At 37.5% G+C, this 27,729-nt stretch overlaps 1 protein-coding gene across 1 annotated transcript in view; it reads left to right on the forward strand.

The window, feature by feature from the left end:
* PTPRN2 (protein tyrosine phosphatase receptor type N2) overlaps positions 1-27,729 on the forward strand; it is a 664,954-nt gene that overhangs the window by 168,778 nt on the left and 468,447 nt on the right. Inside the window, exon 3 of the mRNA XM_030008997.2 lies at positions 451-564. Within this exon, the coding sequence (XP_029864857.1) occupies positions 451-564 (114 nt within the window). The remainder of the gene's footprint in view (positions 1-450; positions 565-27,729) is intronic.

Here is a 27,729-nt window from a genome sequence, read left to right on the forward strand (position 1 = left end):
ACACACAGCTTCTGCATTAAAAATGTTTCAGCAAATCCTCATAGTTTTTGCAAATTAATATTTATATTTCTGGATGCTGCACTTTTCATCTGCAACATAGTAGGCGCTGAACATTAAGGTTTTTTTTCCCACTGAATTGTCAGTAAAGAAGTCTTACATCAAAAGATTTGGGAGGCAGAAGTCTGAAATGACTTTATAAAATAAACTGTATGCATAACTTGTACAGTAGAATCTTCCTCCAACTAATATTCTTTCCAGTATTTATTTATTTTGATAGAAAATACCCTGCCTCATGACTTCAGTAGTCCTTTGATAGCTTTTTAATGTGTCTTTTAAAAGGTTCCTTCAGTATATAATTAGGATACATTAGAAATGCGCATCTCATCACGCATTTCTTCCTCTCAGAAAACGGAATGTATATTTTTCCTTTTCTTTTTCTCTCTCCTGCAGATGGAATATTTGGGAGATGTCAGCGAGTGCCAGTAATAGACATCTATAAATATGACATTTCACCCCCTGTTCTTCAGCGCCTAAGGATCATCCTGGAGAAGCTCTCACACAGAGGTATAGTAAAAATTCTGGAGTAGGGTTAGTTGCACTGGGGGTTACAATTATTTTGTGCTCCCTCGGAGGTGATGTCTTCAGAAGTTTTCGAACACAGTGTGTTTCAGGCCTGGTAGTACAGACTTTATAAAAGTAAAAAGCCTTCTGACTCACTGAATCTGCAACAAGGACTTGGTGAAGCAATTTCAGGAGAGGTGCTTCCTCCCCACGTAGTGCATGTCTGTGACTGACACTCTATACAATAACATTTTAACATCTGTGATTGCTGGTGTCATATAAATAAACCAGTGGGAAAGAAAAATAATTTGCCATGTATACTTTTGCACCACAGCATATTTCTGAGTGCATGGGCAGAAAACAAAACTTCCAATTAGCTAGAAAGAGTTCTTAACTTTCTAATGAATTCAGATAAGTAGAACTGCTCTGACTTCATTACAAGCTGCATCTACTCTGTTCCTTTTAATTTTTATTCAGCTTTCTGAAGTTAATCTCTGTGCTCTTTCCAAAGCCAGAAAGGGTGTTCTAGCTTCTGAATGGCATAACTTGAACTAACAAATCAAAACTTGGATAAAATGAAAGCCAGTATGGTGAACAAACTTTTTAGGTACTAATACATGAAATAAACCTCTGCTGTAGACAGCCGCAGGACCAAGAAATCTTTGTAATCTAAATTGTTCCAAGAACATTGTTGGAACAATTAATTTTGCAATTGCATCGTCTGTGTGCGTGTTTGTTCCTAAATATTTTCTAGTTACAATCTCAGTTACAAACTAGTAATACTGTATTAGCATAATGCTAGTTTAATTGTGAGAAAAAATTGATTTCTTGGAAGTTAATGACTGTGCTTAGAGGCTGGACTTCTAGTTTGGAAACCACTGATTTAGAGGTTTCAAAAAATTTCCAGGGATTTATTTCCTGTCCAGCAGCCCATCCAAATGAAGCAAACTCAGCAAAACTTGATTGTAGTAACTCCTGGCTGATTAACAGTTATATGTGAATAGTACCTGTGGCTCTTTCACTTGTCATTTTCTAAAGGCTAAGTTATGCAAGCAAACTTAGGAAAATACTATTTAATCAGGGCAACATTGTATGAGCAGAAAAGCTAGTATCTGCTCTCTGTTTGAATATAATGAAGAACGGGGGGCATGTTCCTTGCACTAAGACACCTAAATTGGTATCTAAATTGATCATGCTTGCATGGACAGCCAGCACTCATTTACATTGCCTGAATATCAGTGATGAGTCCTATGTAAAGGTTCCTTCACGGGAATGTTGGAGGTAAAAGGCCTGCAGGAGCCCCATGCCCTTCTGGAGGGGCACATATAGAGGCTGATGGGATACCCTAGGTACCTCAGAAGATGCTTACCTGTCTCCATCTCCCTGACTACCGTAAGGTTTTGGTTAGTTCAACTGAATTGATGTGACCTCCCCCTACTAAGTGCTTCTCTGATCAATAAACCAACCCTTCCTGGGATCTCTGTTACCAGCAACCCAGCTCCCTGGATGTATCTGTTGCAGTAAACTGGAGTATGCTTCTTTTAAGGAAACTTGGGCATTGAAATTTGGACTTGTCTCATACTTTTTCATAGCAAGAGAATGACAAGGAACACACAGCTTGAAACCATGGTGAAGAGTGAAAGCACTTTTGCTTTTATCTTTTCTTACTCATGACATTTAGAGGTGCATACACAGATGTGTATATGCTTTGAACTGATATAAAAGTTTTGCAAGCAGTTTTTGTGGCCTGTAGGTATCCTAGTGAAGAGAATCTTAAATATATCTGTAAAAGATAATAGAATGCTAGAACACTTTTGTTCAAATGATTGATGTGATAAAATCACCTTTTTTTTTTTTTTTTACTTTTTTTTTTTTTTTACTCTCAGTATCCTTAGCAAATTCTGAAGTGTTTGGTGAGGACAGAAATATGGAAGGACTAGAATCAATATGGGCTATCAGCTTAATGTATTACTGACAGCAGATTGCTCAGAGAAGACTCTGCTGTTTGCTAGTGCTATCAGATGTAGTACATCCAGCCCTTAGGTTGTGTTTTCTGGCTGTGGTGGTCACTTGCACAGTTAGTACTGTTCTCCTGCAAATTGTGTCCAAAACATCATGACCATTTCTGCAGTATAGGTTAGCAAGACATTGTCAAGACCACACAGATGTTCCATGTTCCAGGTAACTTCAAGAAAGGGCTTCATTTTTTCAGAGGTCTTACTTCCTTTATCTATATGATACCCTGTTCTTCTTGTCCTCTCCAAAAAGTACTGGCCAGCTCCACTTGGTGATGCCCACTTTCACTGGAAAGGATAGGGGACAGCATCTGTTCTCTCCTTTTTGTAAACAGCAGGACAATTTTCTCTTGGAAGACTATATAGTAGGTCCCATGATAAGCAAAATTTTTAGTAATGTCTATATTGAACACTTTCTACTTTTATTAGATGTAGATACAGTTAAGGACCAGATATTTTGGAGGTCATTGACTCGAGTGGTTTTCTACGTTCTTACTTATTTATTTTTCTAATGTGACTTGTTTTTTCTTTTTTGTTTCCTTCCTGGTGTCTTCCTGCAGTATTACTAATCTCTTCTTTTTTTCTAGTAATACTCTGTTGACATCTTTTTCCACAGAATAAAAAAAAGAAAAATCCATAGAAAGCCTTGTAAAATTTACGTCCTCTTTCTTTCCTGTTTGCTGATCACTTCTAAGTGATGCCTATATTTCAATCATGGTCCAAATGGAAGATTGTATGGTCAGGTGCTATAAAACAAAGGACAATGTGATATGAATAGCAAATATCATTTGTGATTCTGCCAGCTCGAAATGTTTACTACAATAGGGAAGCATAGGACAGAGGCTTAGATGAGTGGCACACCTGATGATAATCTGTTTAATAAAGGACTTTGACTAAAATTGAATTCAGATTTCATAATGATGCAGTTTTTATGTCTTCTTTACCCATTGAGTCTATCTTTGTCTACACTGTCTACTAGTAGATTGATGATAGAAATGAATGCCTTGGAATATTAGATAGTTTCCCACAAAGAAATGATCTGTTAGCATTCAAATACCTTTGTTCATGGCATTTTCACTCACACTGTCTTTGAGTCAGTCAAATCTTTCAAAATACCCTTCATGAAGAAGATTTTTCTGAAGATTTGGTTTTTATAAATGTGACTATCTATATGGGAAAAGCCCTTCTCACAGTTGCTGAAATGTGATGAATCACTTTCTGAAGTTGGTAGTACTATGATTTATAATTTATGAGGAGTTGAAACATTTCTCATTGTCTCATAAACAGGACAATCAAAAGGATGCTGTTTAGATTGGACTAAATCATTGGTAAAGGGAAATGAAGGAAGTGTCAACACAGCAGGGTGAATGAGTAGTGCCTGAAGGAAATGGAAATACTTATCCCTATGGTTGGACTTCTGTGTCCTCTTGTCCAACTTGGGAGAAGATACTTCTTGGACTATACCAAGAATGGTAAATTATCTATGCACTTCCCTGTTTGAGCTAAAATGCACAAAATACTTTTTTTTTTTTTTTTTTTTTACTTTAATGAATTAAATAGATTATAAAATGTTTTGGTTTCTTCTTGTTCCAACAATATTACTGCAAAGGCAAAGTGATTGCATCACTAAGATTGTGGAAAGGTTCACACTGATGGTTGACCTATAAGACTAGGAGCATGGAAAATGAGATAGGAGGACTAATCATGGTACATTATAACTCAAGCATGAATGCATAAATGGTACTTGAAATATCAGCATAAGCAATAATAAAAGAGAACAGTAGTATTTCTTAACTTGCTTACTCCAAGAGGGATTTAAATTTATTTCGTAGAATAGTTTCTAACCAGTGATTCAGACTAGCTGATAACATAACATGGTACTAACTCTGTGAAAGCGCAGCTGCCATAGCGATGACCATTACTTGACTAAAGAGGTCAGAGACGGAGCCTGGAGGACACACTTCCTTAAAGACATCAGAACAAGGGTGTTTACTCAGCGTCACAGCAAGTGCCCACCTCACTTATGATTCTGCCTCTGCGAGTGGCCACTGTGCCTGTTTAGAGAAAAAAAGTAAGGAAAGTTCAAGCATTTTGCAGCGTTTGTATCTTCTCAGCATTATGTTCTTGGTGGCTTAGGGTTTTCCTGAGCTAGAAGTTCTATTTTTGTGTTTGCTGTATGCCCTGTGGACACTGTTTCTAGCACAGTTCGACAGGACACTGTGTTGTAGAAACAAAGCATGGTAGACTAATAATCAGTAGTTTAGCTTCTGTCTTCTGTTTTACTTAAGTTTTAACTAAATTACGGCTGTTATCACTTTACTGCAGGAACCGTGCAGCACGGCTATTTAAAAAACAAATCTGATAAATGTTTTTTGGTTTGTTTATGTAAGTTGGAGTCATTAACAATGATTCCTGAGTACGCTTGTTGCTACTTAATCTTTGCTATAACCCCTTCTTTTTCAAAACTTTACTTTCAAGGAGAGCGATTTCTTTCACACTGTTATGAAGGAAGTCCTGCTTAAGATATTCAAATATCAACAGTGTTATTAAGAGAACCAAAAAGAGTAGGATACACTTTTAAATTCATTTAGCAAGTCAGCAAGATATTCTGGAGAGGCTCATGGGCTGTGGAAAAAGGCAACCGACTTACAGACTATTTGACAAAAATAGCACTTTTTTCCTCTTGTTTATTTTCTTTGCAACCCAGGAAGCTCTTGAGCAGGAGGAAAAAATATTTGTGCTGAATTAATTCTAACTAGTTAAGTGTAAGGTGATTAATATAACTTTGCTAGAAATAATATTATATTCTTACAGCAAATTTGTTTTAAAAACTAAAATGATTTACAATCAGTTAACTTGAAAATTGAAATGAATGTGACTTGTCACATGCAGCTTGTGAATTACGAAAGGGTTGCTAAATGTTTCAGTCAGGACTATTTTTCAAGGCAAAGTATCATTTGTTACTGCAAGGAAGGTAACGGACTTGAAAGTGAACCTTTATAGGCTCAGTTTTGAAATAAACTTAAAAGGAATAATGCAGTTGTTGCACACATTTGCAAGGTGATTATCACATCATTATGGAGGTATATAGAAAGATGAAACCAGGAGAGGTAGAAGAAAGCAGGTTTTTCTTTAAATTTAAATATTGATATAAAAGAAGGCAAACTGTTCCTGTGGCCTTCAGGAAAAAAAAAAAAAGTAAGTTTTACTTGAAAAGAGCAGCGCATTTACATCAAATTTCCTGGGCATCAGCTTGCTTCAGACATCTGTGTACGGAGCAAATTCTTCTCCTAGATGGCTCCTGAAGCCAGGAATTGAAGCATAAACCCCATGACATGCTACACTGGAGGAGCTCAGCTGGGACTGGACATATTTGCCTTCTCCCGGTATCACTGTCACGCTGCCTTAACTCTTTTGGCTCAATGGACAATAATGCACTGAAAAGGTTGCAAAAACTTCCTGCCCTTGTTAAGTGCTAAAGCACCACTGATATTTTTTGGTCTTCAAAGACCTAAACAGAACTTCAGAAAACTAAGAATGAGTTTCAGAAAAACCAAAAAGATTTATTTATAAAGCAGCAAAAAGAATACACTTTGAAATCCTTTTTGGCACACCTCTATGTTGCATAGCACAGAATTAAAAAAAAATAGTTTTGTTTTTTTTTTTTTTTTTTTCTATTTGGTTCCTTGTGTGGCTGCTCTGCTTACCAGACATAGTCTGATATGGCAGTGACTTGCTCTTTGCTATATAAGACATTTGCGAAAAATGTTGTTTTCAGGAAATTGGTATTTATGAAGAAAGTATTGGCATTCCAAAAATTTATTATAGGAGCAAAGCAGATTCTATGTATTGTGGGAAAAATATTAGAAAGTAAAGAAGAAACTTTTTTTATATATATTTAGTTTTATCTGCATCCATAACACTGTTGTGTAAAGCTTTTCAATTTCTCATCATTTGAATATTGCTTTTTTGAATATATGTATGTCGTCCCAATAGCATCATATTCCTTTTGTTTAAAAAGAATGATCAATCAGAGCTTTTACTTGTGTTTTTGATAAAATAACACATTAACTAATATGTTTGATAGAAAGGAGAAAAGGTCTGCATGTCTCCTTTCTGTCATGTTTCTGTCAACTAGCAGTGACAATTGCTGACTGGGATCAGGATGTATCAAATTCTTTGTGGCCCAGATAACTTTACAGCTCTTCTTCCAAAGGAAACATAGAAATTAGCGATAATATAATGCAAATATCAAAGGCTGTCAATCAGTTCTTGCCTTGCCTCCTTTGTTTTTAAGATCTCTGTGGCACCTCATGGATTTTAACCTCTGCTTTAATGCTCAGCATTTTCCGTTAAGCTCTGTATGCTGGCTCTTCCACAGTTTGTTCTCTTTCTGATCTTTGAAATTTGGAGACAGTCTCGTTTCCTCCTTCTGTGGAAGAAACTAAAGATGTTTCTTCTTGTTCCTGTTGGACTTCACTGAGCAAGCTCGCCAGGCTTCCTCCGGACGGCCTTGTTCTCAGCAACAGCTCAGCAGCAGAAAGTCTTCGTATTTGGGTTATTCATTTAACATGCTGCCCTGTTAATGATGTCACATGTGGCTCTGAACTTCATTCTTATTTTCTTAGATCATTCTTTAAAAAATTAACACCTTCCACAGGACCACTGGACTGGGCATATACTGGGCTTGAAGTGATATGGGTACATAATATGTTTTTAAAACACACTTGAAACTGCAGCAATCAAATTGCAGTTCATTATCAGTTGTTCCCACACTTGGAATGTCAGCAAATATCAATTCAAGCATGAGATTACTTCTTTAGCTGCTGTATTCTCTAATAATGCTACTTTTGGAAACTGTGAATAACAATACAGCATAACCAAACTAATTATACCATTTTGTACAATTAATCTGTAATTATAACACATTCACGTATTTAACAGAAGACTTTTTTATCACTGCACTACCAGTGTTTTCTTCCTTATTTGTTTATTACTAAGGAATTTGTTTTCCTTTTCTATTTCTATATTAATTACATTTCCTTATCTACAGCTTTTATCTTTATCTATGTGGCCTCACATTCTTTTAAGTTATCTCTTAAGGACACCTAGTGTTTGACATTTTTAGCTTTATAATAGGTACTCTAAATTCTGAAACATTTAGGCTTACTTTTTCAAAATCATTATTTTAATCTTATTCACACAAAACCTCAATAGGTAGATCGTGTCCCTCACAATACACCATAGTATGACTGAAATTTTACTTTGTTTTAGTAATCAGTATGATTTCCCACAAAAGTTCTTTTTTCCCTTTGCTATACAGAATATATATATATACATTTTTTCGTGTAAGATGTTTTCATTCTTTATCTTATGGCGTTGGCAGAATGCTTCTTAAATATCTTTTTTAATTCCACTTGTGTTTTCTTTCATACTGATTCTTAGCATATACTCACTGTATTTCGCAAGTTGCTCCTTCTGTTTTGTTTTGCCTGTACATATGTGTATGGTCACGGATAGACAGTGCAGTTCATGATAATGAAATCGTACTTTCCCTCCAACACTTGTCCATTGCTCTGTTTTTCTTTTGCAGCTTCTCAGAGTCTTAAAATTGCAAAAAGGACATTCCCCCCATTTTTATTCCTATTGCTATCTGGTTTCTAATTAAGTACTGCACACACCTGCTCTGCATATTTAACTGAAGTATCTCCAGTCTTTTAGGAAAACTTTGAACATTTTTCCTCTCTTTGACTTAGCATATGTCAAACATATAGCTATTAAACTACTTTTTTTATTCTTTACCCCATTTGGGGGGTTGTGGGGGTTTTTTGAATGCAGTATTTTCACATTTCTTTAGCATAGTCAGATAAGTGATTTTCTTTTCCTTATTTTACCTCCAAGCTACCCTACAATGCAAAACCTCTGACTCGGAAAGAAAGTGTAAGGCTGCTGAGCCTGCAATAATTTAGAAGCTTACCTTTTTGTTCCTTTTAGTTTTTTGTAGCTCCGCTTGCTTCTGTGAAGAGGCAAAACTCCTGCCTGAGCATCCTCTAGTTGTTTGATACATTCCTAGGAAGCTGTGCTGAGTCTTTAAATGCCCCTTCATACTTGCTATTCTATTACTTTTTTCTTTGTCTGATAAAAAAGTGCTGTTAGAGATGGAAGCACTCTCTGTCCCCCTATCGCTCTCCCTTCTAGTAGTTTTTCATCTGTCCCCAGTTTAAATATTATTTGACCAGAACTGAGCTTTGCATGTTGTAATAAATACCATGAAATGCTTTTCTGGCAAATCACGAGCTACACAGGGGAGCAAAAGGGGCATTAGTGTCACTGCTGGCCTAAAATCAGCTGTTACCCGTTTGTTTAGAAGCAGCTGACTCTTGCATACATATGTTACAGCCACTGCATTATTTCTGGTTTTTGGAGCTGTTCATACCCAGCCTGTGTTTTACCTAGCTGACAGGCCAAAAAGACTATCTGAGACACATGGAAAGGAGTCACAGATACTGCAGAAAACTGCAGGGGGGGTGACATCAGGCAGGGGGAGAGCATGTGGTATAGGGGAATAGCATAGGTGCTATTCTGAGCTGAGAGGATTGTACCAGACACATGGGCTCAGGGTGCTGACAAACCTTTTTTATAACAAAAGGAATTGACTAAAAAGGCAATGAGTGGAGGGAGAGGGACTGTAGGGTTTTTTTCTCCATCAGGCTCTAGCCAGCTGACAAGCAGCAACTGATTTGCATCCGAGTGTCCCAGATCTGGCCCTTGAGAGGGCTACTTACCCTTATAGACACTATCACACTGATTGACTTAATTGATGGCACAACTGAAATGTTAAAAGTATAAAACAATCTAAAAATAATAAAAGGTAGTTAGCCTTAGCCAAGAATTTAATTCCATAATCACTGGATTTTATTTAATCATGTTTTGTGTTTTGGTTTTTTTTTTTCCTCACAGTAAGTGCCTTGTTGGTAACACATTGGAATATCTTTGCTGTACTTGAATGTTAAGAAACAACCATGGTGAACAGAAGTCTGTGTTAGTTGTGGAGGTAAAGGAATGGAAGGAAGGTCACACGTAGTCACAGATGAGACCCATGCCTCTTTCTATGCAAGACCAACCACACAACTTGAAACTGACTGCAGCTTGTATGATGTCTTGGCTACTCAACTTTCTGAGTTTCCAGGCAGTTTGCATTTGCTGAGATATTCCAACCAATATATATTTTACAAAAGATTTTTTTTTCCTCTGTCTTCAAGGAGCTATTATGTTGCCATTTATTGCTATATTTGCAAGGTGAGATCTTTTGGCAGGGTATTTTTCACAAACTTTAAATTCCACATTGGTCCTCACTGAGAGCTGTTAGTTTATGACCTTCATGGTAAATGACCAATATGCAATATTACATATCTGTCCATACTGAAAAAGACTTTCTGAGAAATTACTAGGTTATGTTACTGTATAATTTCCTTTAGTGTTGTCCTTATGTGAAAGGTTTAACTACAGGTCAAATAATTAATGTTAAATAAATGCAAGTGTTTAGAGGAATCACGGAAGCGCTGGTTAGATGGACTTCTGGAGGTTATCTAGGTCAGTCTCTGGCTAAAAGCAGGGCAACTGGAAAGTATATCAGATTGCTTACTTGAGTCTTGGAAACTTCCAAGGAATGGGATTTTAAAACACTTTGTGTTTTACCCCAGGTTTGACCTGTTTGGCTAGCTCCTGAGAGAAGAGTTTCTTGCCATGTCCAAACTAATCCTCCCAAACTACAACTTGCAGCTTTTGTCCCTTGTTTTATTATCAGCCAAAAGTAGGAAGAATTTGTCTCTGTTGTCTTTTCAAATACCCTCTATGCTGCTGTAGGCTGCATTGGTGGTGGCTAAGGTCCACCCAATAGCCACTTCTTCACAATACAAAAGCAGCTCCTGTGCCATCTCTTCTTACTGGTCATATGACTCAATCAGCTTGGTAACCCTCTGTTGGACTTCCTCCAGTGTCTCAATTTCTTTACTGAACCCCCGTTCAAGAAATTGGGTCAAAAAATGGACACAGTAATCTAGATGTGGCCATCCTGCTGCTGAATAGAGGGGTGTAATACCCTCCTTTGAACTGCTGCCTATTCTCCTACTGTAGCCCAATATGGGCTAATAGAATCACTTCTATTTTACTATTTTTTAGTATGCCAGGAAATCAAGCCAAGAGGCACCCCTTGGGCCGCATTACCTCTTTCATAAACTATTCCTTGAATTTAAGTAAGTACTAAGCTGGGGAGCATTATTTTTCTCCATTGTTCTGAGAGTTGCTTATGCATTTGGTACAGATGCTTTCTTCCCCTCCTCTATCCCTTCCTTAGTGGCGGGAGAGTAAGCACGTGAAAAGACTTTAGCACTCCAGCTCAGCTTTTTCAAATAGTTTGATGAGTTTCAGGTCTTTCCACATAGACTCTAACCGAACTGTGTTAATTTCTGATACTGTTATAGTTAGTGACATTCAAAATAGCATCAAACATTGAGCTTTTTATTCTGTTCATTGTTGTTAGGTTTTAGAAGGCATCCAGCTAATAGTCACATTTAAGATGTTAGAGGGATTTAATACTAGCCAATACTGCAAAACAATGTAAAAAAATCCCCCCTAAATCAAAACTCTGCATGATCAAAAGGTCAGTTATTTTGTTCAGCCACATACCTTTTCTCTTTGCAACTCTTCATGAGATAGGTCTGTTCTCTGTAAAATTCTCGCTTTCCCATTTGAGCAGCAGTGTAAATATATAAGCAAGAGGTAGTTCCAAAACAAAAAGACACCTTCTTTCATCTCCTACTTTTTCCGCCCCCCAAATGTTAGCTGGAAGCACAGCGCTTCCCTGCCTCCGTGGGGCCTCCCTGCCGTTACTCACTTGCCCTCGTCCCTGCACAGAAGCATCACGCTGGCAATTTGTTCCTGTGCACAGACCTGTGCTGGTCACTCGGCATATGGAGCCCTCCCGAATTTTTGCATCATTTTTCTCTGGGGTAGTTGCTGGACAGCATCTCCACTGTCAGACTCCTAACCCATCCATCTCCTCCAGGTTGCTTGCTGCTCCCACAAGCTCTTTTTCCATACAGCACATTCGTGGAGTACCAGCAACCTCTTCTTATCTAGGAGGAGGGCTGGTGCAATATGCTTGTGCTAAGTGACCTTCTGGGCCTCTTCCCCTCAATCTCCTCCTGGTAGCTGCTATAGTTTTTCTTCTGAAAAAGGAAAAAATTTAAAGGTTTGGACTTTTCCTCTTTGAAGAATAATACTTTGATTCTTCAAACAATACTTGGTAATCCTAAATTTCTAACCTGATAGGCTTCTTATGTTTATCCTCATTTCAGAAAAAACTCTACATATACTAACTTTAATGAGTATCACCATGCATTGAAAGTATTTGCTAAGGTCAGTTCTATGTGACTTGGGCCAGTAACTCCCAGTGGAAAAAGAAACAGAGATTAAAAAATTCATTAAGTTTAAAATTGTTCACCTAAACACTTCATAAAATATTTATGAATAATGAATACTTTTACAGAAGTCAGAAATGAATTGGAAACAATTTATAAATAGAAGAAGGGTTAAACTCACCCCTAATGAAATCGCAATGAATAAGCCAATCAGCCCTACATAGGAAGGAAAATGCATTGTCTTATGTTTTGAGTTATAGCTCCGACATTACCACCAATCTTTACTGGAAACTCTGCAAAATTGGGCATTAGCATGTGTTTGCATATATGTGGGAGAGACAATGATAAAATATTCTTCCCTGTCTTTCCACTGAACTGAACTTTGTTGGGACACTGCCTGCAGGGTTGAGCAGAGGGCAGTGAATGCTCAGAAAGCAATACACTATATTTAAACTTAAAACTAAATGTTCATCGACACCGAAAACTTCTTACTACCATCTTATTAACCTGTGAGGTAATTTCACCAGTCAATAAATAAAAATTACGTGTGGCCCTCAGTGTGAGTTACTTAAAATGGGAGAATTTTCTTTAAGCTGAGAATAACATTAGAAAGACTGGAGACCAAATTCAATTCAGAAATGAGAAAAATATGCTTGAACCCATCTCAGTGGAACTCAGCTTCTTCTCCCTTGTGGGCAGTGCAAAACCTGTCTGCTTTTAAATTTTAATTAAAACTTAGATTAGTTATGATCATCTAATCTTTCCTTTGCACTGCAGTGTCTGATCACTATGTATAAGTATCCAAAGTTTAATCTACTTCTGGTCCTCCTAGATTTGACAGTCTAATTAAGTGCTCAACTTTAGCACTTAGTATATAAGAAATCCCACTTCATGTTTCGGTAAGATTTTAGATAAATTGGTCACTTACGTGTTCTGCTGAAATCTTTCTGAATAATTTTATTGTTTCATCTTTACTACTGCATTCATCTGCTTTAGGAACCAACAGATTTCCTTCCTGAACTGTGCTAAAAAAATTATTTGAAGGCTCAGTCAAGCATTGATAGTAAAGCAATACTGACATCATACTGGGTTGTCTTAAAGACATACCTCAGTATCAAAATTAGTATATAAAAATATGTGAACACACAAACATTGGTTCTAAAACTAGTGGCTCATTGGTTATAAAATCTACTCTATTTTTCTCCCTAGGGAGTGGTGCCCTAACAACATGTGCAAATATCTCTTTGTTATTTCTTGCACGTGACCTTGCCCTTCTCTCTGTTGGTCTGTTCTTCACTTTTCCTCTGTCTGGGAAGCTGCCCTTCACCTCATCCTGAGTTCCTCGTGACTAATTTTTCCCTTTGAACTTTGGGAAGAGGTGACATTCTTCTCTTCTTAGGCCAGCAGCTAATCATCACAGAAAGCTCTAGCACAAGTCTACTGTCTCCTCTTAAGGAAGTTGCTTTTTTTCCTTATGCCAGTTTGCTCAATGTGTAGGCAGGTGATCCACATTCTGGTAACACCAGCACATAGTATATGGATGGAGATGTTATTTCGATTGCTCCTAGCAACTTTGTTGATAGCAGGCTTACATTTGCTCTATGGAGGGCCATCTTGACTCAAAGAAATATTTAAGGGGTTGCAAATTTGCAAAAGTGTTAATCCTCCCCACCCTCACTTCCCGCCCACCCTGTCCCATCCCATTCTTAATGACAGTGAGTGCCAAGACGGTGTTTCAAGCACTTTGCCACCCGGGGTTGACTCTGCTGTTGCTGAACTGAAAATGTGTGCTCCGATTGTGTGGATGGCGTCTGTCTCACACAGCTGTGGCTCTACAGCCTCTGTCTACTGGGGCTCTCTTTACGAACAGTAGAGAAACAGGCGCTTTTAGGGTGCGATTCATCTGTATAATTTCAGGCAACTGTAGGATGAAGCAAATCATATCCTAGATTTCACTGACCGTATTGCTTAGCTCTCCACTGACTAGGGAGTCCACGGCTGATTACACCTGCTCTTTCATTTAGTCATGTGAATTTTGTCCTTTGTGTCTCACTGAACGCAATATTTAAATTCAGCCATGTTCCAGGCCCTGTGGAGAGGTGTTTAGAGGAATTAAGTTGTACTTTAAGGATAAGTAGCTTCTGGTACAGCTTTAATAGTCTTATACAGACTGAACAGAACCTGAGAAACATTTCCAAATTCCCAGTGCCAGGGTCACTGGAAAAAAAAAACCAACTTTGCTGCAGTTTGCCCTGGCCCATACTCTTGAAACATTTTAATTATTTTTCTGAAATCCTCTGGGTACTCATCAGTTATCCGTGTAGCCGCATAAACTAATCAGTGCTCAAATTCTGACCTTTGCTGAATAGCAGGCACTCAGGTAATTTCTAATCCTGCTGTGTTATTTTGGCGTAAACTTTTCTGTGCAACTCTTGCTAATATATATCCTGGGTTTATCTTGAGCTTTAGTTTGACAGGTTATGGTACAGCCCCTGGCCTACAACTGATGGTGTGAACTTACCTTCATTGGAAGGTGGTTCACCTTTTAGCCTTGAGAATATTCTTGTGATCTGAAAATTTCTGTTATTTTATACTTCACCACTTTTCTTTAAACTAGGGACAAAATAAACCTGTTTACGTGTCTTTTATTTTCTAGTGACTCCATGTCACATAGTATTATTTTCCATTTTCCTTAAAACAATGCTTTGAAACTATGCAGTAGATTGACTTGGATCTTTCAGAGTATTTGTCTTCTGTGGGAAAAAAAAAAGCTATTGTATCTTTATAAATTTCACAAATGCTGTGGTAACATCTGTTGGAATAGTCAAACTACAATATTTTTCCCCTTACAAAGAAAGTACGTCTGGAATGTCCTTATTTGATACTGTTTCATTAATTTCAAAATACAGCACCCGTCTGTTTCTATGTTAGTCACTCTGCTAAGGCTACTGAAAGTATCAATTTTTATAGTAAACCCTGCCATTTTAGAGGCTTTCACCTCCCTGCTGTTTTACTGAGCAAGTTGCAGCTCAGGGTGGGTGATACTGAGAAGGAAATGGCATTGATTTTCTACATTTTGTCATGCAGGAGTATTTTGAGATGTTTCTCTTTATTTTAATTTTTCTTTTTCCAGGATTCAAAAAAAATAGAAGAAAAATATTTAGAAGTACAAATTTGTGAAAGTACTTTGCTTTGTGAAAGCAAAGCATGCCTGAAAAAAAACACAAACATGCTTATTTTCTGGAGGATTTGTGCTAACACTTTGAAAGGCTTGGGTGAACTAGCTTTTCCAGACCAAGTTTTACAACAGTACAACCATCTAGGGCTTGAGGGATCAAAGGGTAAGAATTAAGCGTCTCTTAGTTTCCCACATGGATGACTGAGCAATAGGCCAACAAGCTCTTCTTTTAAAATGAAACTTCTTGCAGAAGTATAACAATATTAATTCTGGGAAGCAGCATATTATGATATCAATATGACTTTTTGTTATTATGCTACCAATGGCTAATGGCATAGACAGTGTTTGCATTAAGAACAAGGTATAAGTGTAATAACTTTTCTTTATTTATTTTATCTATTTTTTTAAGATTTTTTTTTTCACCTGATTTCCCTTTTAAGTTTTTCACCTGCATAAATAATTTCAGAAAGGTATCTACTTAAAGACCTGATTAGCTGACTGTATGTCCTCTGACAATGTACTTGGGTAAGTTGGTGAGTTGCTTTTACAGGTAATTCTAGGTATGAAAATCAGGCATGATGTCAGAAATCAAGTGAAACCTTTTGTAAGAGTCAGAGCATTTACAACCCTTTATAAGAATTTCCAAAACATCCAACATCACCCTGCATAGATGCTGCAACTTTAGCAGCGCAATAAAGAGTGAGCAGCAGGTGGAGCGTGCATATTGATTTTTGCACTGCAGGACATTGAATCCCAAAAAGCAGAATTTAAACAAAATACAGGAACCAAGTAGTGCCATTGAGTAGTGAACCGAGTAGTGTGACCAGTCCTGAGATGGGAAAAAATGTCCTGAAGCTATTATCCCTGTTATAAGTGGTAGTGGGGACTTAGAATTTTCTTCCTGGTGGTGCTTGCTGTATTACTCGGTACTCTGAATAACGAAGCTTACATTTTCCATGTGTTCTTTCAATTTTTGGAGGATTCATCAGGTATCTGTGTCTACTTTTGAAAGAAAAATTATCTATTTGGGGTTGAATCACAGATATATGGAGAATAACCAACAATCAGTCTCCTTACCTGCTTTGCTAGGACACCAATTAAAGGATTTAAGTTTGGAGTTTCTAGGTTTAGTTCTCATATTAAGCACAATCTGTTGTTGCTCAAGTGATGCTTACGTTCTTTAAGATTTGTGAAATGCAGTAAGAGATTTAAGGAACTTTAGATCAAATTAAAGTGTATCCATCATCTCCAGGCTGCAGAATTGCTCAGCTTTCTTTTGCTGAGTTAGGCAATAAAAAGTCAATCGTTGCAGAGTATGTTTATAGGCTGTAGTGTTGGAAGGAAGCTAATTTTTGTCAGGGGGTTTACTGTAGTTGGACCACGTACGGCAAGTGAGCTGTATGTATTCATTCCGTCAGGACTGGTCTTATACAACACCAGTTAAGGTTATGTGGCTCTTTGTGCCAGTAATTATTTTGTAACTCATAGCTTTAGAATTGTGAAAATTACATTCTCAACCTCAGTAATCATTTTCATTAACCTCTGTATCTATTTGCTTTGTTTACAAATTAAAGATGAAAGGTCATTGGGACTTTGGCTATTTGCTTCAGTTGTCCACCATTACATCCAGTGTTTCTAATATTGAGTGAGGATTGTGACCTTGACCTGCCGTAGGACTATTCAAAGAGAGTCTTTGAGTTGCTTGAATGACTCACTTCTGTTTTGCTTCCCTACTTCACACAGGCTGCAGAATAGAATCCAACTTGTTTTGATGTATTGGCAAAGGGAGGTGAAAACTTTGTCAGAAAATACCTGGAAGATGCAGAAAGCACAGTCCCATCATGTAGCTGGCTTTTTTGGTTACAGCTGAGCTTTGTTTGAAATAAGCTTTTATTGTAATTACCCCATGGCAGCAAAACACCATTTTGAATTTGTTTCTACCCTCCCCTTTAAGCCATTAGGCCTGCTAACATATTTCTGCAGATCGAAAGAAAAAATCTAGAAGTGATTGTCTGTTTTAACCAGCTGGAAAGTCTGGATAGGTGTAAAAACCCATTGCTCTGGGCTGGTAAATGGTGAAGAAGTGCAGTATTAGCTCACTTTGATGATTCATCTAGCTGAACATCATCCTCTGACAGTGATCGGTAGCAGATATTTAGGGATACAGGGAAGGGAGTGTAAGATACTGAGCAAGAATAGAATAAGCTTTTCCCATGTATGACTTCTGACACTGAGTGGTTTAGGGACTTCACAATTCTTCTGTATTACTAAGGAAAAACTATCTGTAATACATTGAAGCAACTGAAATACTAATGTTAAAGCAAAGAAGACATGACCTATGATGAAATAGGAGGAAAGATGAGCAATAATTGCAGCTAGTCAGCATAGACAGCATTCCCGTAAAAGTCCTTTGTAGATCAGTGAGATTCAGTCTCTTTCTGAAATTCAGTCTATGAATATTAGAAACATTTTTTTGGAATATTGCTTTTCCTCAAGCAAAAAAATCCTTATTATTCATAATGACTCTTGAGTTCTCTCAAGAAAATGATATAGCACATTTCTGGGATGGCTGTCCTGTTTTTCATTAAAATAACTTCTACAATAGTTAATAGTTCCTTCTTTCGACCAGGGCTTCCAAAGCTTGTTGCGAACACTGCTTGGCATCCCTCAAAGGAGCCTGAGTTATTCTGCAGTAGAGCCACAGTTGGAAAAAGTTCTGCATTTCCAAGGACAAACATTGTGCCGGTGCCAGAGCCCAGGGAGAGCACACTACTACCCTGCCCGCTCCGCCAGAGGACACTTTCTCCTTAATTCTAATTAGTGCAGTATGGTGTAAATGAAACCTGGATCTAGTATTTTTATCCTAATGTTTTTTGGCCACAACAAGGAGTAAAGGTTGGTTTTCTTAATAAATGAAGTTAACTGGTTTCTTGAAGTCAGGTTTGTAAGTGATGATATGCACGCTAGTGACACGTTTCATAGGAGGCTTGCTTTAGGTTTTCACAGTAACAGCCCATTGGGCTACTGTCCCGTCCTCGCTTTTCAGGATATCACACAGACATTTCCATGGTATCTTCTGTTTTCTTACTTTGTCTGTATCACCACTGATTCTCCTTACGAATTTTTTCTTACATCACGTGTTAGTGCTTTTAGTGGAAAAGGAAAACATCAGCACCTTCTGGTTTGGGTAGGGAAACAGATGAACTAATTTTGCTGAAATGATGGCGTTGTGGAAAAGTACAGGAAAGTTTAAGAGCAAAACCGAATCTGCCATGGATCCATTTCAAATCCTGTTTTGGCACCCCGAGATTAACTGTGATCCAGCTGTGGATGGGACCCAACTATTTGCCCCTTAATCTATTGCAAACTGAGTTCCTGGAAGCTGCGTTCCATCTGCCTTGAAATCTGTGTGTTGGCTTATTTTTCACGAAGAAATGCTGCAGCCTCTAAAGATGGACAGCTTTGGGATTCAGAGTGACTATGCCATATGATACATCACTTGACTGTTAGACAAGCTGTTTCTTTATGGACAGTATATTTAGTAGATAATCTAATAGGTCCATTTACCCTTTAATTTCTTACATTCCTGTTAATTACTATCAAATTCTGGCTGCATTGAAACACTGCTGTCGGCCCCATCTCCCATTGCTATCTCTGGGATCAAGTTTCATTTTTAATGTTCTATAGTGAATTTTCATTGCTATAGAAAAAGAAAGGATTTTTAACTATTAAAAAAAAGGATTTTTTTTTTCTTTCTGTATAGAAGCGGTATCAAGGCTGGTGCTTTGGGAGAATTTTGTTGGAAGTCTAATATTAGCAGAAAAGCAGTGTGCCAGAAAAAGTATGCCAGTATCCTCTAGATGCTGCCCCAAAATGGTTTAACAGGATCTGGGCTTGCTGTGTCTTACCTATATTCTGTTTGCAATCATTGCTATGAGGTGTTATTTTGGACAAGATGCCTTTTTAAGACACTTCTGGGTTATCCACTAACTCTCTTGAAAGCTGGCTACGTGTAGTAAGCATAAATTTTAACAGGTGCTCTTCTGAAAGTATTTTAATCAGATTTTTGCCCTATGAATTTTTGAAGAAGCTGAGCTCACTGAAGAACAGGATTTGCTGCTGGCATACTCTGCTTCAACTCTGCTAAGAGAAATGATAGAGAAGGTGGCATCAATTCACAGCAGAGCATACACATCTTGATGGAAGACGCCCGGGTATCTCTTTGGGCTGAGGAGGAGTGTTAAAGGTCTCTCTCCCTTAACTCAGAGACCTCAGAAATGTTCCGGGATCACCTAAAAACATGTTGCCAGGCAAATAATGTGAAACTGAATTAGTTTGGCTATTTTGCTTCTGTGTTCCTGTTGAAGAAGCAGGTTCATCTAAACGAGGCAGCAAAAACATGGAACAGAGTGGTTGGGCTTAATGTTACAATTTATGAAAAAAATCATGACTGTCAAAGACTTAAAAGGTTCAGCACCTGCTGTATCGTATACTGCCTGCATCTGCGGGGCGATTCAGGACAGCATATTCCAGAAAAGCAGCAATAAAAGAAAGGTACTATTGAGTTTAGAATCATTCCTTTGTATCTGAGAAAGTTTACACTTAAGACTAACTAACTCATCACTGAGTCCAGCTATGTTCTCTCCTCCTTCTCTGATTTTAAGGCTTTCTCCCTTTTAAAACGTTTTTTTTTTGTTTGTTTTTCCATTACAGTGAAATCTGAGCACCTTTTAATTTTCAGTATTTGCGTTCTCTATCTCTGGTAGATGAAGAATTAATGTTATCCTCATTTTACAGATGGGACATGGAAGGACTAAAGGGTCAGGTTCGCAGAGATATGTAAATGTTTATATTTCCATTGATACCAGTGGCAAGTCTCCTACCTATATAAGATGCTTAAATATGTTTTTGGTCACGGACCTTAGTGATTAGCTGAGATTTTACAGGAAATCAGTAGTGACACAGGGATCTGAACCCTTTAGTGTTCTTTGAGTTCATCTTTTTTGTTGTGTGCTTGCTGGGATTACGTGAAGTCTAAGCCTTCCATTCTCACCAAGCTGGTTTTAGCATAATGGGACAGAGGTAGAGAAAGCTGCTTTGATAGCTGTTTGCCTTGGGCATTATAAAACAGAATTGACTTTAAAAAGGCATTTATAAGTGATCTAGTGCTTGCTGGGAGATGGCCGCTGCTGTTGGATCAAAAGCTAGAGGAGATACAGCTTCAGGACAGAAGTAAAATCTCTTTGTGCTGTTAAAAGAATCAGTATCAGAAGAATTGGAGCAGGGGTGAGGGGAAAGCACAGAGCAGGTAAAAGTGAAAAATTCTGAATATTTATAACCTCTTTTGTGCTATTGCACAATTGAAAACAAAGGAGGTGGAGCCTGTATTCATAATTAAACTCTAATTCTCCAGGTCAGAGGGTAAGGTGACCTGTATGCGCTATCTGCTTTTCAGGACAACATATGGTGTGATTGTTATTGGCTCTAAAGAGTGGTCCTCATACAGCTGCTGTAATGATGGGGATGCGAATATGATATCAGTTCTCCAGGGAAAAGTATAAATTTAACATTGGGGGATAAAGTGAATACAGTATCAATAAAAAGATATTGCTGCTATTTTTGTCACTTGTGCGCTGACACTTGCAGTATTGGCAATAACATGCAGGTCAAAACACCTTCCAAAATGTGATGAAGAACTGTTACTCTGTTCTTCAGTTTCACTGACTGCGAACACAGATCGGATTTTTAAATAAATAAATAAATAAATAACGTCTCTTGCTTCTACTTTGATGTAAGGGCTGTTGATACGGTAGCAAAGGTTACTTGAATTAATTCTGGAGAGGAATGTAAATACCAAAATGTAGGATAACAAGATAATTATATTGATTGTTACAGTAAGGGTATTTTCTTCCCTTGCATGAAAAAAAGTCTTTTTTGTTTTAAATATAAAATGAAAGAATAAAGGAAAGGCAATAAAAACAATATAGAAAAAACAGTGGAAAAAATATATAAAAAGCTGCCTGCCGTCAAATATATGATCTCTGAGTTCAAGAAGGTAATACGTGATGCAGGGCTACTGATTTAGATTGAGGTTGGCTTGCTCCTAAGAACACCATTGTTTTAGTCCTTTTTATCTTGAAGATAAAGATAATTACTTATTCAGTATCTATATAGTAATTCCATTTCTGTAGTGAACACAATTATGAAAAGTGAAACAGACTTTTCTTGTGTACATGCAGATTAGGCAGATTCTTTTTTTTTTTTTTAAGCTGTGAGCGCAAAATTAAATAAATAAATTCCAAAGCATAGAATTGTGATTCTTTTAACCAAACTCTACAGTATTATCATAATGCTTAGAAGCTCTTCTTGCGGACTTTGGTTTTTTTACTACAGTATAGAATCAGTACAGACAAGTTCTGGAGAACCTACAAGTTAAGAGACAACAGATGAACCCTTAAAGAGCATCAGCGCAGCATGCAGAAACTGTGAAACAATATGGGTCAGTGTGTAGACAGCAATTTTGCTATGGCAGGAACCCTACAGAGATGAGGAAAGGGTGATATGTATTTGCAGGAACAATTCACTATGTCAAGACTTGAACATACAGCTTTAGGCAAGAATATTAGATACCACAAGTCTGATACATACAAAGGCATTTTTCCCAGTTCAGTCACTTCTGTACTTTCCAAATGATTGGTGAGAGGAGATCAGTAGGTTATAGCTGGGGTTTCTGGCTGGTTTTTCCTTCCATTGAAAGTCCAAGGAGAAAACCGAGAACTTATCTGGGGATTTTAATGGTGAAAATTCAATACTGCAGCCCCATTACTGTTCTGTTATGGATTCCCTTCATCCAATATCTTGATATTAGCACTTATAGCAGTAAAATTGTTTCAGTTTATTAAACTAAGTGTTTAATAATGTTTAGTTGCAGAAAATCAAAAGTGCATGCTAATGTCACTGTATTGACAACCCTTGATCCTCGCTGCTGAACTGCCTGTATTTATGTTACCGTTCAACGGGATGTTCTCTAAATGTTTGAGGCTGAAGTGGTAGTGAAGACATTTCTGTCAGGTTGCTGCTGCTTAATTAGACAATGTTGCTTTCAACAATTCTGCCCAATAGTTGTACTCTTTAAATAACAGGCTTTATCCATCACTTGTGTACATTATGACTTGTGGAACATGGTCTCCAGTCTAAGTACTTCTAAAAATTCAGTATATAGATATTCAGAGTGATTTTAAAAGTCTCCTCTTCAGTTAGAAAACTGGCAGTATAAAGAGTTTTGGTTTGCCTAATTTTGTAACATGTTTGCACGTATTTTTTAGAAATAAAATTTCTATGTTCCTAACTAATTGGCTGAGGCTTGATTGATGGACCAAAATATTTTTAACTGCAAATTCTAAATCTAGTTTAAATCTCATTTCATCTGTTCTAAAGAAGCTTGACTGATTAAAGGCATTTCATTTCATTGCCACCCAACAGATATGATCTTAGTGCCACCTTATTTTAGCTGGCTTTTCAAGGCCAGCAGTGGAAGTGAAGCCTGTAGTCCTGAGGGGAGACAGAGAGTTATATAGTCTTCTGGGTACAAAACTTTAGTGTCTCACCCACAAATAGCAATGACAAAAGTTGAAGAATAAGACAGCTTAGTGGTGGTCTCCTTTAAAAATACACCTTGAAACTAACTAAATAAAAGTTAACATCATCATAAGGGTGAGTGTCAAGATATCTATCAGAACAAATGTTTTAGAGTGCTGATGGTAAGAATGCAAGTCTTTCATGTCTGGACTAACCAGCTTAGATTTACTGCAGGTGATCTGAAGTTGTCATACTGTTCGGGCAGTATGAAAGAAGTTAAAGTTAAGCTAATATCAGTTCGAGTGATGTATACTTTGGAGAAAGAGGTAATATGATTTTTGTAATAGCTGATATACTTGGAAAAAAAAATGGACAACTTTCTGATGTGTCAGCTTTTCTTCTAAAGTATAAATGGCAGCAGTTGAACAGGCATAGGAGCTGAACTGATGTGCCCCTAGATGGAGGCATATTGTCAAGGTATTTAAGGAATTATGCTTTGCTATTTCCCATGCACTAATTATTTTGTGGGTGAAGTTTTAGCCTCTAATATTGACAGTCTGGTAGAAGTCAAATGAGTCTTTCTGGGGGAGGAGGAATGGCTCTGTGTAAGTGTTATGAAAAAAAGTGTCTGTATGTGGAATAATAATGCAAATTGCAAATGGATCAGAGAAATTGTCCAGGAAGGTGGGAAAATTCCTATTCCTTATTGGCTCATCTAAGTCTATATCTTATTTCTGGCAGTAACAGGACAAGATATGTGAAGGAAACATTGGTGGTTCTGTAGATTCTGTAATTTGGACATTTTCCCCCTCCTATGTTAACTAGCAGTGGAACAGTGCTGCAGGGTAGCTCTCTTCTACGTTACAAAGGAAGTCTGTTGCTCTTGTCTGATAGAACTTTGGATATTTTTTGTACTTACTCAAACAAATACCTAATGGTAGTGTCCTACCGGGATCCCTGTGAAGTCAGGTGTCAGTGAGTCCCTCTCAATTATTTAACTGATGTGATTTTATTGTTTTTTTTAACATAGCATTGTAAAGATGGGAACTGCCTGCCCATTGCATTAGTTCAGCTCAGTCCTTCAATAATTTTTGAATTTATTAGCCAATTTGACAGAAAGGCAAGGTCCCAAATATGTTCAGTATCTATGAGTTTTGTGGAAATTGGTGGGTGGGTCAAGGAGAGACTCCCAAGTGAATACCCCTACAGAGGGAGAGACCACTCCATGGTTGGGGTGATGTGTTTGGCTGGGTGATAGGCAAATACTTTGAAACCAGCCACAAGATGCAGGGAGGCACCTGAAAGAGAATTAATGTTTTAGAAGAATGAGAAGAGTAAATAAAGGTGAGAAATACATACTGGTGTAGGACCTGTGGTGACATAAGGAGAATGGGAGAGAATAGCAGGAGAAAGCCACAGAGAATACTTGAAGGGAGTTGGTATTTCTGTGAAGGTGGGACATGTACCTGAAGAGATAAAGGGTTTAGGTATAAAGGAATAAATGCTGTCAGTATAAAGGCATAAATGGCTAAGAAGAGCCATTCCAATCTTTCTTCGTAAATATGCTTTCTATTTCTTCAATCATTCTCATTGCCTAGTGTTGAGCCTGTTCTTCCTTTGTTTTTAGATAAGCAGGCCAAAACTGTTCAGAGTATTTTAGTGAGGGCATTCAGACATTTTAACATTTTAGGACTAGTAACAGCCTTCCTGTGCTCCTCAGCATTTTTTTTTTATCGTCCGTAGTTGCGCATAGAGAAGCTTTCCATTTATTCCCACCCCCCCCCCCCCAAAAGAAGAGAATTAAATTGGCTCCCCAAAAAGTATGGGCATAGATTATTTTGTCCAAGGTATACAAATTTGCATTTTTCAGCAGTTAACTTTCTGTTTTCTCAGATTCCCACATGTTGTTGAGAACCTGATTCTTCACAATGTTCTCAGATTTTCCTTAATCTGAGGAGATATATATTAGCCTGTGAGTATGTCCATACCACCTGTCACACCTCTTTTATAGACCATTATTAAATAATCCAAAGATCCTAAGGAACCTTAGAGGTAAGCAAGAGCACTGAAATAGAATCATTATTTATGTTGTTGTAATTGCAGGAGGAAAAGGGAATTCCGCTTACTGTTATTTTGAAGTTAAATACCAACATTTTACATAACACAAGTCTTTAGTGGTAGCAAGTGAAAAATTTATTGATGGAAATGTTTAAGATAAACAGCAGGGAGGAAATGCTTGCACGTGACTAAATGTGATTAGAATATTTTTGGTCAATCATTTCTTGAATTTACTCTCTGAAAATTAGTGTTGTCAGTACCTGCAGTCCAAGGAAAAAGATAAGTGGCAAGTGTGTGGCAGTCGTAACTGAGTGGTTGTAAGAGGTGGTGGACACTCCTCCCTCTCCCCAAGCTGCCCAGTTCACCTTTTATTGTCTTTGCTAAAATTCTGCTGCACATGGAAACCTTCTGGAAATGGATATTGGTAGGAATCTCCCAACCACTACGACTGCAGCAGAGATCCACTCTGCCAGTGGGAGAGGAGAATTTAACCCCTATTCATATAGCTCCTTTCTTACTAAATGAAGATGTGCTTTGAGAAATAGAATACGTTTGACACTGTATTTACGATTCATGTCTACTATGAACAGAATTATTTTATAGACAGACACATTGTTCTCTCACATATTAATTTTTTTAAATGCATTTCACTTCTGCTGACAAGCCATTAAAATTCAACATTTAAATGTCACACTTTGGCATGTAATTTGCTGTCATGAAAACAACTATGGATTTATTTTCTGGTGGGATTCTCATTAAGTATTGAGCAATATGTCAAACCCAAAAAATGTTGAATTTCTTAAAGGGGGAAAAAGGAGAAATCCCCAAATGGTATGGAATATTAAAAATTTCCTGCACCGATAGGAAGAGATTTAACAGCATTGGTTATTTTTTTTCAATTTGGAAAAGGCAATGTAATTGTTCTGGTGGGTTGCAGTTTTGGTATAATTCTGAGTAGGTCAGACCAATAAAAATGTAAGTTAATTATTGAAGCTGAGCGCAGTCAATTCTTGAATGGGAGACCACCAGTGATGAACTGAAGACACTATACAAAGCAGTTGTTTTGTTGCTGTTCCTTTTTATCTTTTTCCTTCTTTCTGAGTCTATTTAACATCAAACCAATAATCCAGCATGGCTCTAAAGAGCAGTGTGCTGTTTCAGGCACAGATGCCACTGTGGAGTATAATGCCTTGATCCCCTCTGGATTTTAAAGATGATAGACACCTTTTGCAAGAAGAATATAAATTTCAGTGAGTAACACAGACTTAATTTGGACAATTTTCTTTCCTAAATTCCTTCCACACCTGTATAAAATCCATTATACTTATTTAATTGTTGTCCTTATCAGCTGTCCAGTTTTGCTTTGTACTGTCAGACAGGCACTGTATTCCAGCCCACACAGGGCAACATATTAATCTTAGCTGAAAAAAAAAAGCTAAAATTTTCCAGTGCTTTCATACTAAAAGTTGTTGGTAACAGTAATAAAAATTATTTTATGCTTAATATTTTTTGATTTAGCAATATTTTGAAAGTCCGGCTAACAGCTTATTTTTCATTCCCACATTATCCATAGAAATTGCTTTATTCCTTTCATTTTCTTAACACTAAAATATACGTGAAGTGAAACCAAATAGCATATTTGTTATTTCAAAATATTTTCACTGTAAACTATTTTCCATGATGTACAATAACATTTAATAACACAGAATGTGATTAGTTTCTTAGATAAATGTTATATTATCTTCCAGGCTTCTGTAAACTAACCCCCCCCCCCCAGGTGATTTCTCTGTTTTTTCTCTTCTATTTTTCATTTTTACTAGAAGCTGTAACAGTGTGCATAGATTCGGTGTGGCTGCACAACAGATTTTCACATGAAAAGTACTTTGAAAGATTTTTAGTAACAGTTTCTTTCTGTCAGGTTACCCTTTCTTTCAAACGGCCCTTTTAGAAATTCTGTTAAAATGTGTGTGTCTAGTGTCAAGAGCATCAGATACAGGCAGGGATGAGCAAGCGTTCAAAATGACCTGTCATTGCGAGAGAGAAGTGGTAAAGAATGTTATGCTGCTTTGAAAGAAACCTATCTGTGCTAAAGCCTATAAGAGCTCCTGTATGGAAAAATGGGGGGAAAAAAAATTCACGTCTATAAAATTTTAAATGTAATTGTGAATTTTATTTTGAATATAGATTAATTTTTAGAAATAAAATTAATACTGTGGCAATGGTTGTTACAGAAAATTCCCAACCTGGATTTTGCTTTTAAAAGTCCTTCCCCACTCTGTTACAGAAATCAAATATTAAACAGAGAACAAAACGCATCTTGTGTAAGGAAAAGATGCCTGCACTATACAGGCACATCAGCTGTTGGTTGAGATGGGGCCCAGGGATTTGGCACCGAGGGCATTAACCTCGCTACTGCAGGCAAAGAGGTAATCATGTAGCTGTACAAAGAACTTAGAATTGTTATTGGACTTAATGAACAAAGCTTCTTCCCAAGGCCTCATTGGCATCCCGGTTGCTTTTACAACAAAATCGCTTTGCAGTTCCAGCAAACCTCGTGTTCTTTGAGAGCCAAGACTGGTATTGGCTGAATGGAGACAGAGATACTTGAATGGGAGAAAGTGACATACTCTGCTTTTAGCATGGGAACAGAAATATGATAAACTGAAAATGAGAGCTGGAAGGGACCTGATCCCTTTCTCAGTTAAACCTCAGGTGGAGGCAGGCTCACCTGGACAGGATAGGATGCTCTGCCTGGAGCAGTGACAGGGAAGGGCCAGGTGAGAAGCAGCGGGGGGCTGTATGAAATCTCACCATAATTGTGATAGGCAATTGGGCTGCAAGGTTTATGGAATGAATTCTGCTGTCACACTTACTTCTGGTTATCTTGGTCAAAACAGATTAGGGTGCTTGCTTAAAC

The sequence above is a fragment of the Aquila chrysaetos genome, chromosome 3 (assembly GCF_900496995.4).
Source record: "Aquila chrysaetos chrysaetos chromosome 3, bAquChr1.4, whole genome shotgun sequence".
Lineage (NCBI taxonomy): Eukaryota > Metazoa > Chordata > Aves > Accipitriformes > Accipitridae > Aquila > Aquila chrysaetos.